The sequence below is a fragment of the Morus notabilis genome, unplaced genomic scaffold (assembly GCF_000414095.1).
Source record: "Morus notabilis unplaced genomic scaffold, ASM41409v2 Scaffold297, whole genome shotgun sequence".
Lineage (NCBI taxonomy): Eukaryota > Viridiplantae > Streptophyta > Magnoliopsida > Rosales > Moraceae > Morus > Morus notabilis.
Window position 1 is genome coordinate 251,772 of NW_010357726.1, and position 14,246 is coordinate 266,017.

General features: G+C 33.2%; 1 protein-coding gene across 1 annotated transcript; it reads left to right on the plus strand.

Annotated features, from left to right (window-relative positions):
* The first annotated feature begins 4,760 nt into the window (after positions 1-4,760).
* LOC21406993 (serine/arginine-rich splicing factor SR45a) lies at positions 4,761-8,366 on the plus strand. The gene is made up of 7 exons (XM_024175714.1): positions 4,761-4,852; positions 5,473-5,495; positions 5,588-5,653; positions 5,781-5,892; positions 6,187-6,336; positions 7,045-7,108; positions 7,757-8,366. Exons 2-7 carry the CDS (start codon positions 5,473-5,475, stop codon positions 7,939-7,941), a joined length of 600 nt encoding a protein of 199 aa, XP_024031482.1. The 5' UTR covers positions 4,761-4,852; the 3' UTR covers positions 7,942-8,366.
* Positions 8,367-14,246: the final 5,880 nt, after the last annotated feature.

Sequence of the window (14,246 nt, forward strand, 5' to 3'; positions counted from 1 at the left end):
CAGGAATGTCCAGACTGGGTGGTCTTCATGGCTAGTGGAATCGCAAGTGCAATTTACCGTCACTGTGATGAAATATATCCTTGGCTATAATTTCCAACTTTCTTTTTTCTTTCTGGCCATTTTTCTTTTTTGTTAACATACCCGGATTTTTTTTTCCCATGATTGCACAAAAGGACACAACTTTCGGGATCCCATCTTCCCATTTTATATAAGCTTCAGCATGCTTTGCTATCTGGGTTCTGCAGTTTATGGACTTCTGGTTGTCTTTCTTGGCTGTGATGAACACGTTTGTGTACTTAACCAATGTCAATGAATCCATCAAAAGCACTATTCATACAATTGCAGCAATCATCACAGCCCTATTGGCTGTAAGACTAAGTTGTAACTTGTCCAACCAGGTACCAAAAAAACGACACTATTATGTAACTTCGCATAAATAGAGCATCTTATGTGCTTTTATGGCAGTGCATGTTTCTGAACGTTAGATCTTATTAAAATCACAAAAAAAATAAAAATATATATATAAAGCTTACATAATCTAATATTAGATTCAAAATAGAGTCCGACCGGTAGCTTATTTTTTCATATCCTACCGTAGATCTCAAAATAAATTTTAGCACTGGAATCTGAAACAAAAACACATCATGGATGTTTCTTGCAGGTCAAGCAATATCCCCATTGTTTTCTCACTGGGAGCTACAGGACTTCTCATTGGGTGGCTGATGGAGTTGTTCAGAAGAAAAACGTCATTTTCATTCTCTCCAACAACCCGGGCACAAATCCCTCTCAGGTATATATTGTTTCTGAAATACATTGGGAATTTCAAAACCACCCTTCTAAGTTTTATACATGTACAACATGAAAATCTAACAAGTCATACAATTCAGTTGAACATTTTTGGAATACAAATAGATTAATCTAATGATGTTTTGCAGGTGGGGGTGTTGTGAAAGTCTGGTTCCTAGATTTAGGGGGAGATATTTATAGATACTTCCGATGGGTCTTCATTGCATTGGCAATGGCTTCTATAAGCAGGGAAATGGAAAATCCTCAAACCTACTGGAAGTGGCACAGGTAACAAAATAGTTATAGTAACACTAACAAAATAACCAATTTTGGCTAGATCGCCATGGTAATTTACTTATTTCTATTTTTCAATTAGTGTATAACATTTGTTTTAACGTTACATTTTGTCGGCATTTCGCATATAAAATCTAGTCGTGGAGCCACATGCAATTTGATGTAGCCACGTGTTCCCACTCAAATTTTGATGTACAAAGATTTCTCTAAAATTTCAATTTTGTTTTCGTTTCATGAAAAAAGTTATGATAATTCACCAATTTGTAAAAACTTATAATTGTCCTCAATCAAACAAAAATTAGAACTTATATAAATATATATATATATATATATATATATATATTGTGCACTCACCGAAAGAAATTTCTAGCTCTACCACGAACCAGAAGGTGCCTCTAGTATTTTCCTGTTTAGCTTCGTTCTGATAACTAACTCTCCTCCAAGCCCTTTTGCAAAGATTTTCAAAATAATAATAATATATATTAGTAATAATAATATTAATAATAAAGCTTTTTTTTTTTTAAATCTTCTGTTGGTATTTGTAGCTTGTGGCATGTTTCTGTATGCTCAGGTCCCTTCTTTTTCTTTTGCGCGAAAGCAAGGGAAAAAAAAATCAAAAACAGCATCGTCAATTCGTCATATGAATTAGCTGAAACCCAAGAGAGATCCAAGGAAATGGGAAACTAGAAGAAAAGTAAACTTGATCAACCATAACCACAAAATTGTTTTTTATGTGAGATGAGTTTTCAGAAAATGCAGTTACACGTAAAAGATTAGAGTCGAGGAAGCTGTAAAATATGTATATTTGTTTAGTTTGGAAATAGAAGTTACTTGTGCACGTATTTTTTGTTTTTTTGTTTTTGGGTAGAGTTTGGTGTAATTCTTTTGTTATTTCAACTTTTTTAGTGAATAAATTTACTCGAGGAACAAAGTATTGATCATTGTATGCTTCGCAAATTATTTAGTGATGTGGATGATTTGACATGATAATGAGTAGTACTTCTTTTATTTATATGTCATATGCCTTGTATAATTTGGAAGTGGAAGGGTGAGACATAATTTATCTTTTTATATCGACGATAATAATTCTAGTGCTAAATGCAGACCTTATTTTAAAACATAACTTAAAATCATTGTTTCACGGGATGATATTTTATAGGCATTTCAACGCCACTAGTTGAGGAGCCTCATAAAACAAGATATAATAAACATTGCATGTTAAAAAAGGCAAAAATAAAAACATTGTACGTTCCTAAATTAGCATGTCAACCTCGTGTAATAAACATATCTTGCTCAGGTTGACATTTTTTAACACGTTTAATAAATAAATCGTATATCTGTTGATGTTTTCTAACACGATAATTAAATGAATTAACATGAACATAATTCGTGATTGTGAAATGGACTAAAACAAATTAAAAACCAGAATTCATGCAGTAATCTACGAAGAAAAAAAATCTAAGAGATTAAAGTGACATGATGCTAATAGTTTATCGAGTTTGAAGGGTAGAATTTTTAATGAAAAAAAAGTTGCCTTTTCATATTAGAACGACGAACAAGAGTCAAAACTCATTAGTAGGACAGCTTTTAACACAATTACAAAACATATGAAATACAGTAAAACCTCTATAACAATATGGGAATCTCTATGGTAGGGTGCCTTTTTTCCTCTACCGACAGGGTACATCTAGACGTCAATATTAAATCTTAGTGAGTGTCTATATGGTCTCTCTTGCACCTAATCGTAGCCAAAGACTACAAAAAAATGAATAACATTATACGCGTTTAGAATTCATTTTAAAATAATTTTATTTTTTATATGAAAATGAAAATAAAAACGTTTTCAATTTCAGACATAAATCATTTTAAAAAATACGTTTAATAATTTTATCTTATTTTAAATATAAAAAACTCATTAATATATATATCTCAAATACAAAATAAAAAATGACTAAAAATTATTTTTTATTTTTTTATTTTATATTAAATTAAAAAATTATTTTTATTTTTATTTTTATCTTTATTACGTCAAATGTTATTTTAAAAATATTTTTATTTTTTCTTTCTAAAAAAAAGGACCAATTCTAAATGCGGTCAATGTGTTCTTCCCATGCTTAGCCACCATGCCTCCCACCTCCAGCAAGTCCAGCTATGCCCCGCCCATTATCGCCGCTCGGGATCTTATGTCGACGAAGGATACAGGGACTCACACTACCGTCAAGAGAGTGGTTGTCGCGCTACCAAGGGCTGTGGGGGGTATCATGCGACTAAAGAAAGGAGATCTCTCCGTCACGTGGGATTTGGCGATGAGGTTCAAGGGAAGAGCTGGCAAGAGTTTCATGAGTTCATGGCGCATTGCCACCAAAAGGGAATCTATTGCCTCAGTGGAGGTCCTTCCAACCCTTTTCCTCTTCGTCAGAATTTCTCTCATTTCCTTTGATAGTTTCTTGGCAACCAAACTTTCCTTTGAGAATTTCTCGTCAGAATCTGGGTTTGAGAATTTCTCTCAAACCCAGATTATTTCTTCCCCAAAGTACCAATCCAAAACCCAAACTAGCCTTATTTGATGATCAGAACAATAGAGATATTCAATTAAATTAAAATCCACTTGTTCAATAAACTTCAAATCAAATTAATGGAAGCAGATCTTCACTTTTACAAGTTATTTGGTCGACGTTTATTGGCTCAACTTGGAAAATTTCAACTCAGAGCTCAAGAGGTGCAAATATTGCTCCCAATTGTCGTCTAATGGGCTATTGCGTTTGTAAGGGCCGTTGTCAGGGCAGTGGAGTTCGCCGGAGTTAATGAACAAATATGGGTTTTTAAGAGACGTTTAATTCATGAATTAAAATCACGTGATTATAACTATTTTTAATTTATATGTATTTTTTATAAAAAAAAAATACTGTAACGAACTACGAACTATGATTCAAATTAGGGAACGAATCCCAAACATTCTCTTGATTTTGGTTCTCATTGTGCACCCTATAAGTAGGAGATCTATACCCTAATAATATATTAATAAAAATAAAAAATATATTATTTTAGAGAGATTATTTATTCATTGATAAATAGATAATTTATTAATTTAAGAAGAGTTTAATAATTTGTGTCATATTGGTACATGTATTATTTTTTTTACCAATATTCACGTATGTGTTATAATAAAAAAAAAAATAGTTGGATGCAATCAAAATTTGTTTACATATAGAATTTCTAAGTTATCAATGTACTTGTACATAACAACTTAAAAATTGATGTAAGTACATTATACATAAAATGTTAACAAGTATGTACATAGATATAAAATTGATGTACTTATTTTTCAAATTTAATATTAGAAGATTGTAAATAGAATGTTAATAAGCATGTATTATAATTTTTTGTATTCAATTAATTATTAATTTAAATTTTTATTGCATTTAACGAGATTATTAACTTAACCTAAATCAAAAACTGAAAGTTTTTATTATTTAATTAAGGTTATTAATTTATCAAATATTCATTTATCAGGTTAACTACTGTAAGTGGCAACATTCTTAAAAGTAGAACGCGCATTGCAGAATTACAATAGAAAACAGGGGTGCATCTTAAAAGTAGAAGACGCATTGCAGAATTACAATAGAAAACAGGGTGCGTTTTGTTATTATCGTAAAATATAGGGTACGACAATTTATTCGAAGAAGAAAAGCTGTTCTTTACTTATCTTAGAATTCCGATTCCTTTCACCTCTACTGGTCCTCCGAGTTGACTCAGCGATTCGATCAACAGGGTAAAGCTCCGAACCTCCCCTATCTCCAAACCTTTTCCAACTTTTGCAGAAGTTAGGTTTCAGAAACTGTTAAAACACGTTTTTTGTTTCATTTTACTGTCCGATTTCTCGATAATTTTTGCCTCATTTCTTGCGATTCGGTTTGATTACCTCGATGGATCCGCTTAATACTATGTTTAATTCGTCATATTCTTATTATTTTGGGTAGTTTTGGTTTATTTTTGAGCGAATTAAGGCCCTAATTTTTATGAATTGACCAAGATCGATCTCCAAGTTTGAAGTAAAATGAGAGTGCAGAAAACTTTAATGCTGGAAAAGTCCTATAATATACATGTGTGTGTACCCCAACTAACCTAATTTAATAGCCAATCAGAAGTAACAGTTCTCATATTTTACATTTTTTAACGGATTAAGATTATGTTTAGTTATACTTTATATTGTATATTTTATATTTAATAGATTAATGGAATTAAAAATATTTTACTTTATTGCATCATACATGATCCTGGAATTTAGAGAACTCAGGAGTCAGAAGCTGCATAAAATTATAAATAAACTAATTATTTATTAGTATTACGAGGAGTCTAATTTTTTTTTTTTTTTTTTCGTACTGGTGGTAGATGCCATATTCAAGAGAAGAAAGGTCAGTTTTAACTTAATATATTATTTTGAATTATTGTTTTGTTATGATTTGGAAAGTGGTTATATGTTATTTTCTTGTCGATATGTTTTTAGATCTCTTTCGCCTCGCAGAGGTCGTCCGTTGAGATCATTGTCTAGGTCGAGGAGAAGCCTTTCCAGGTATATGGGAAATCTCAAGCTGTAAACTTTTGCATTTCCTACTTTTCCATTAAACAGTCTGTGCTGTGCGTCAAGCTTTATATCCATTAGGTTGAGAGGACATGACTTTTGGTTTTTACCACAATAGGAGTCGTGATTCTGATGGCGCGGACAATCCTGGAAATAACTTGTATGTGACAGGCTTATCCACAAGAGTTACAACCAGTGATCTTGAGAAGTTTTTTGGCAAAGAAGGAAAGGTATGGTTCATTCGGATTTTGTTATTGTTCGTATGCCATGCCAAGAATTAACCCGCCCTTACTCACCGTGATGCATGTATTTGTCTAATCCTGTGATGTTTCGTGCGAATGACCTCAGGTCAGCATGATTGTGGTTGCTTTGGTTACACGGGGTAATGTCCCTATTGTATGATTACTCATGAAAGGAGAAAGATTTGAATTACAAAGATTATGTTTGGATATATAAATCTAAGAATGAGAAGCAACGATTTAGTTGTTTTTAAATAGAATTTGATGTCTCGGTTTTGTTATCAGGTTGTGGCGTGCCATCTGGTTACAGATCCTCATACCAAGGAATCTCGTGGGTTTGGTTTTGTTACTATGGAAACTGTTGAAGATGCAGACCGGTGCATTAAACAATTGAATCGTTCAGTGCTTGAAGGTCGATTAGTCACTGTGGAAAAGGTACTAGTTTCTATCAAAGGATCTAATAGAGTAGTGTGGCTTTTTATTTCACATATATTTTCTTCGAGAGTTTTTCTTTCTTTGGAAATGTTGCCTGATTAGTTTTGGCAGCAGGTCTTGTCTGTGTAGCTCCATCGAATTCACAACCTAAGCTCTAAACAGTTGTATCTATCCCCTTCACGACATGAGTTCTACATCGACAATTTCAAACTCACCGATTCAATCACAACTACTTTGCAGAGGGTTGTGTGCCCTTTTTACCTCTTTGTTCATTGGCAACAGCATCCTCTTCGGTTTATTAACTTTCTATATATAAATTACCCTAGAGAAACGGTAAAGTCTTCTTGTTGCTTCTGTTTTGGGCTTATCTTGCATATTTCATCAAAAAGTGAATTTTTTTCCCTCTTTTATTTTGATTAAAAATTATTAAAAAGAAGAATAAATGCACTTAGCTGCTACTGCAGTAGGAAATACATGTGATCGTAAATTTTGGAATTTTTCTTAACATATCAGAATATGTGCCAACATTCTATTGTTGCCAACTTTGAGGATATCATATTCCGGGACGCAACCATTATAGTTGAGCCATTTGAAGTATTTTTGGAACTCGACCAGAAATATGTGGTTTTGCTTTAACCACTTTGAGTACTCTATTGAACTTTCTCATCTATTATGGTGTTACCATCATTTTTTTTTCTGTGTATGCAGGCTAAAAGGAAGCGAGGAAGGACGCCAACTCCAGGCAGGTATCAAGGTTTGCGAGATAGGCAAGGTATGAAATAGCTCTTGTATTCATTTCGCAATTGCTTTTTGTCAACTACGGTTGAATAATCATGCGCTGAAGTTAAGGCTAGTACTGCATACACTTTAAAGCCTGTAGTTCTGTAATTTTACTTGAGAGTTTTACCACCCCATGACCTGCAGGCACTATAAATGAATGGGCTATTGTGCACTTGGCCTTTGTACTTGAACTTTCTCATTTACAGGCACCTTATAATTGAGTGGCCACTTGCCCAAATTAGGGTACATTTCCGTGATTGTAGTTAGATTTTTCCAACTTCTTGCTTATGATTTTTCGGTTGCAAAGGGCTAAAGTACGTCGTCTGATAACAAGTTTAAGATTTTCATTAACTGTTAGTTTACACGATTTTTTTTTTCCCCTTTTTTACTGGAGGAAAAGTTTACCCTTGCTTGCTTCTCTGGCCGAGTGGCTTCAATAATGCTTAGTAGACCAGGGTGACTTCTGAGCTCAATTCAGCTTGATGACTATGCTATAATTGCTACTGACATTAATACTCTTGCCTCATTTTGTTGGCAATAATTAAATTGGTGGAACAATGTGATAGCAGTTATTACAATTCATACCTGTGCTGACGGCAGTTATTAATAATACATACTTACCTGTGCCAAAACTATACAGGAAATGGTCGTAGACATTCTCGCAGCTACTCACCACGTCGACAGCAAGACAAAGATTCTTGTTCAAGGGACCGCCGTGGAAGGTCACGTTCTCCGCCTGACAGGAAGATGGATGATTATTCTGACTCTTATAGGAGGCGCAGGGAGCACTTGGTGTCAGATGGCGGTAATGGCCATCGTAAATAGATCCAAACCAATTCAATCAGATGTCATATCTTCAACATGAACTTGGACTTTTCATGTTAAGTGTAGATTAGATTAGTAGCTTGCCTTTTGTTTTGTAACTGTGTTCCATCATCATGCCGTATGTTGACATATGAAGTCGACGCCGTCGCCTTTCTCTTTTGCTGATCTGTGGGTTCTATGAGGAGACATGCATGGCTTGAGGTCGCGGATAACAGTCTTTTGGTAAGAAGATTGTGCATGAGTTTCAGTAAAAACTTCTATTAGTTGGAATCACTCTCGCAGTATGTTGGTTCTAAATTTGAATGTTCTGCTAACTTGGTGCTATTCTCTTTGGTATTTGTATATCAAGCATTTGGCAAGGATATAATAGTTTCGGACATTCTAGTTTTGGTTTGCTAACCAAAATATATGAACCGTTCAAAAGAGTAGTTTATGTGGGTGTTCAAATTTTGAAGGTTATGACGGGTACTCGTTTTAAAATAATTTTATTTTTTATATGAAAATGAAAATGAAAATGTTTTCAATCTCAGTCATAAATTATTTTTAAAAATGCGTTTGGTAGTTTTATCAAGAGATTATTTTCAGTGTAAAAAAATTCATTAATGCATCTCTCTCTCTCTCTCTCTCTCTCTCTCTCTCTCTGCTCGAGAGGAGAAAATGAAAATGAAAAATGAAAAATGATTAAAAGTAGTTTTTTATTTCTCTCATTTTATATTAAATTAAAAAATTATTTTTATTTCTGTTTTTTATTTTTATTGCGTTAAACGCTATTTTTAAAAAGGTTTTATTTTTTCTTTCTCGAGAAACGTAAAGTAAAAAATAAAAATGGAATTAATCTCAAACACAACCATTTCTTTTTAATTTTTTAAGAGCGGATATCATAGGCGGGTGTCAACTCGAAAGGGAGTAGGTTTGAGTAAAAATAATTTCTAATCAAGGCACTCAAAACAACAAAACACCAATACTATCAAGACCAAATACCAATGGAGGATAGATTCTCATGAACAATATTGTTGGATCTACTTTTTATTCGTTGTGGAATTGAGAATTGTATTATAAACACTGATTTTAATCTTAACTTGTATATTAACTTAAGAGGTGTCATAATTCTATTGACAAATGTTTCAAAGATTGTTAGATTAATTAAATACGTAATTGAATCCACATCCTCTCCTTAAATTCCATTCCACTCAAATTCCTCGGTGTCATTAGACCAAGTGGAATTAGGCATGTCCCTATCATTGTTTTGGGGTTTAATATTATTGTAGACCCAGTTTAGCTTAATTTAAACCTCCAATATGTAACATGGCACGTGCAAATTTCCCACTTGTCAGGTCTCAACCGGGGAATTATTTATTCATTTGATTGAATTTCAGAGGCTTCCGCCTTCTAGAAAGCTGTTTAATTGGTGACGAGAGTAAAGGCACTGAGCTTTACCGTGGGGCCGAATGTGCCGGAACACGGCCTCCAACTGAGAGGAAAATCAGGAAATTAAATAAATAAAACAAAAATTTTATAAGAGAAGAATACAAAAGAGGTGTCCTATAGGCAATAGAGAAACAATAAATAAATGGAAGAGAGAGAGGATTGGCTGCATGTGGATTGTGGAAGGTGGGGAGAAGGAGGGGGGGAAGAAGCGAAAGTGGACCCCACGCTTTGAATCTCCCGAAAATCACCAAAGCGGGCTTTTGGAGTGCGCTCCAGCTGCAAGCGCGGACTTCAAATCCAAATTCAAATTTACCCAATTTCTTCTCCTTTTTTTTTTATTTTTATCACAGACACAATTTATTTATTTTTTTTAAAGGGCGGATCACAAATCAAAATTATAATAATAGAACGAGAATTTCTCTAGTAAGTGTGATAAAAAACAAATTTAACTATTAATTCTGTATCAAAAATTATGTATTATACTTATTTTTTTTAATTTAATGTAATTTTAATTATATCTAATAATCTTATTAGAAAAAATCGGTGATAAAATTTTACAACGAGAGTATCAAAAATATATTTTATTCTTAACAGTAAAATTTCGTTTGGAACAGTAAATTTTTATAAATTTTGTCTGGGATTTGATTATATCTAATATTCATAAACATATATTATCACTATGAGATCTAAATATCTAATCTAATCTCACTGTAAAATGCACTTTATAATAATTATAAATAATAGCGATAATAATAAAAGGAACATGAAATTTCCTAATTATTAATAACAATAGTAAAAATAATAGAAAGAGCATGGACTTTCTTTAAAAAAAATGTATGAAAAATGTATCTAACCTAATTTCATGTACGCTATTTCTTTCATAGATTAATTCTTTAGGGCAGTAAGAAAAATGTATGGAATGATAATTATTTTTAATTTTACATTATTCTCATATTAAATTATTTTATCAGAAACTATTATTTGTGCCGTTGTTAATAATTATAATAATAATTTGTAGTAATTGCTATATATCACGAGAAAAAGAATAATCAATGCCACTTCTCATACTACTCATGAAATATTCTTTTTAGCGGTATATAAGAAATTTAAGTAGTAGTTCAAGTTTAGATTTGTGTTCTTAAACTGTTTTTTTATAATAAAAAATAAAGATAGAGAGATTTGCATAATAAATCTACGAGTGTATAACATTTTAATATTAGAGTAAGTCTGCAATTATTTGAACATTGCTATTCTTTTTCTCAATAATAGAAGATGTTTCAGTAAATAGAAAAATAAGAAAGTAACATATATTAAATACATTGACAATCATATATGTTATGGGTAACAATGATAATAGTTTCATAAAAAAATAAAAATAAAAATAAAAATAAAAATAAAAACAATGCTATATATTTTTAAAAAACAACGATGAACTTTTTTTGTTTTGTTTAACTCTATATTTTATTTATAGATTTTGTTTTTTGGTTTTTATTTTCAAATTTCGAAATTGAATTTGTAGTAATATTACAAAAAAAGAAGGACGAATAGTATCCGCTTTGCTAGGATAAGATCCGACAGCTGTGTCCCTGCACGTGTACGTCATCCTATCCCCCTGTCTTTTTGAAGTAACCGGTTGATTGGGCACTCATCGGCTCGGCTTCCGGTCTCGGTTTTGAAGCCGAGCTGGGTTTCACGAACGAAAAGACTAAAATGTCCAGATGAGCTGTGAGAAGGGCAGCGGTTAAATCCTGACCGTTAAAAAGATTTGATATTTCATTGTCGGACTGATGACAAACATCATACATGTTCCACATGATACACCTACTTGTGTGCTGGCCAATCGGATTGGCGGCACAGTTTGGATTTTTATGATACATCTTTTTTTTGCTTTGCTTTGATATTAATTACACCTTTGAAAAATGATGTGGAATCTTGTTTTCAGTGTATCAATGTCCTAAAATTAATAATGTAATAGTAATAAACGCATAATTGGATAACAATAACAAAAAAAAGAGTATACAATAAACCCATAATACATCATTCTCCATTATTTTTAAAGTTTATCAGATTTATTGATAGATCCGCTCTCAATTGTGGTTTTTATCTCGTATATTACAGAACTTTTTATGTTGGTATTTATATCTTTTATTTGATTTAATGGAATCCCCTTAAAAAGGGTATAAATTTTATTTATTTCTTACAACTACGGTCACATTGTTGTCCTTCGATTGTAAGCAAAAAAAAAAAAATAAATAAATATTACATTAAGCATGGACTACTTTATAAAGTAAATTGCATGATTGATGACTAAAGTAAAGGATTTGTTTGGTGGCGATTGGACAGTTTGAAAACATGCGTCCAAATATGATACTTTGCCGGCAACTTATCAGCACTCATCTCTCATGGCCTCGTGATGTGTGATTAACATGTTCTTCCAATTGAGACTATTGCTTTAAGATAGTTAATTCAATCAATAATACTTTTAAGGCGCGTTCACTTCACTAACTTAAATTTTATAATTTGAGTTAAAAAATTATATTTGAGTTTTAAAAAATTTGAGTGTAATTTAAAATTTAGAGTTTAGTGTTTAAGTATTGACTATTTAACTTTTGAAACTTAAATTTTGTGTTCACTTACACAAATATCAAACTCCAATTAATTTCAACGTTGGTATGCATTTCTGTTGGACTAAGAAACGTTAACATTCGTTTGGCATGCATTTTCAAAGAATGGCATACATTTCTGTTCTTCATAATATATATATATATATATATATATTTTTCTTAATAATTATACAACACAATATGCAAATTTTTCTGATAAAAAAAGACAATCAGTGACTGAGGAAAGAAATAAAAAAAGAGAATCCCTGACCTTGGATACATAAGGCCACTATGGTGTAAACCTTGGGGATACTCCTGCAGCATCTTCGGATGCTACTCGTACAACTTAACATAACAGTAGACTTAGCATGTTTTTAAAATATATAAAAAAGTCAACATTCTCAATGAGAATATACAACTGATAAAGAAATAATAAAACAAAGATCAATTCAAGAATGTTTCATTTTCCAACTAGAAACAAAAGGCCAAAACGTATTTTGCTTCTAGATATACATAAACCATTAAGTTGTTGATTGTCCATAAGAAGATAGTCCAAATTAATTTAGCAATATGAATTCATTCCCTTGTGAATAAAGCAGAGTTGTCAATTAGCAAAAGCCTACGTGTTGTGTCAGCCTGGCATTGAGCCCTAATTCAACCGAAACAAACCACCTAATCATAACCCGGTTATATGCTTAAGAAATGCTGCTGCAAATTAAACCTATATCATAACCTTTACATAAATAAGTAAATAAGCGTATGTGGTCCTCGGCACTACTATTCACAATACACTGCAGCACCTACTGAATCCCTGACCTTGGATACATAAGGCCACTGTGCCAAGTTTGCCAACCCGTAAATGAAGCAAAGAGGCACCACCTTTTCAAATGCAACAACCAAGTTGTCTCTCGCGGTAAGGAAGGGACTATCCACCTGTCAAAAAAATGTTCTAGTTGTATATAATATACCCCATGAGTAAGACTCAAAACATGATAGTTGTCATAATAACAAATTTAAACTTACCACTACAGGTTTTGGCTTTGAGATAAAACAACAATCTATCAACGCCGGTTGTTTTCATATGCATCCCACATACTATTAGCTATTTCATCCCTTAATATGTGCATTTGTCGTCGGTGCGGATGGTTTTGATGTTGTTGGGTTCCCCGATCAGGATTGTGATTCTGATTCACATCTTGATCCGTGTTGAGTGGATCAATTTTAACTACCGGAATGGCATCTCTCATGTACGCGGTGAGTAGATCATTGTTGTGGTTGTACATATGTATGAAGTTGTGTAGAATAGCACAAACAAGAGGAATGTCTCTTTGTGTTTGTATCGGGTAGTTATTAATGCATTTAAGAATACGAAACCTGGCTTTCCACACGCTGAACGTGCGCTCAATACAATTTCTGAGGGAAGAATGGGTGTAATTAAATAACTCACACGGAGTTTGGGGCCGACCACGCCTTGCCCGAAACTCTTGAAGGTGGTAAGTGCTCCCTCGATACGGCGCCAAGAAACATAGATTGTTTGCGTATCCAGAGTCAACGAGGTAATATTTACCTGTGGTGTGCGTTAGAAGACATTACGTGAAAATATTAGTTCCACATTGCTAGCAACAAACGTGTAGTTTTCAAAAACTATGTAAAGCCCAAGCCTACACATACCTTCTGGTGGAGTTGGGAAATTTTTTCTCCACGTTTCTGTTGCGGATGCGAGCACACGTGCATCATGGGTAGAGCCCTCCCATCCAGCTAACATGTAGGTGAACCTCATGTTAAACGAACAGACCCCTAACACATTTTGAGAGTAGAACCCCTTTCGATTTCTCCATGCTTCAGCATTTGCAGCGGGTGGAACACATGGTACGTGAGTACCATCAAGAGCGCCAACACAATTCTACAAAGTAACTAATTACCATAAGCAACAACGCAATTCTATATATTTATCAATACGAGTAACAAGTTTAGGGGAAATACCTGAAACCATGGCAAGTACTTGTTTTCATGCGTGGCTATGACAGGATCGATAATGTTGAAGTTTGGCGGTGTAAGAAAGTCAAAACGGACCTCATATAACGCCGTCAAAACAACGTGGAAATGCTGCCATTGATCTTGTGACTCCCTGTTGTTTGAACTTTGACAAACAATGTATAGGAAAATAAAAAGTTGTTCGTCCACATTCATGTTCCTTGTCGGTATTAAAAGGCCTTTAAGCTTAAGCAAAGAACTAAGACGTCGAAAACAATCACTTCCCATTCTAATTTTGGA

What these genes read in the sequence shown, in the direction of transcription:
- LOC21406993 (XM_024175714.1), top strand. Translation starts at nt 5,473, where the DNA reads ATGCCATATTCAAGAGAAGAAAG. An exon ending in CCATATTCAAGAGAAGAAAG is followed by an intron (nt 5,496 to 5,587) that starts GTCAGTTTTAAC and finishes ATATGTTTTTAG; the next exon opens with ATCTCTTTCGCCTCGCAGAG. An exon ending in TTTTTGGCAAAGAAGGAAAG is followed by an intron (nt 5,893 to 6,186) that starts GTATGGTTCATT and finishes TTTTGTTATCAG; the next exon opens with GTTGTGGCGTGCCATCTGGT.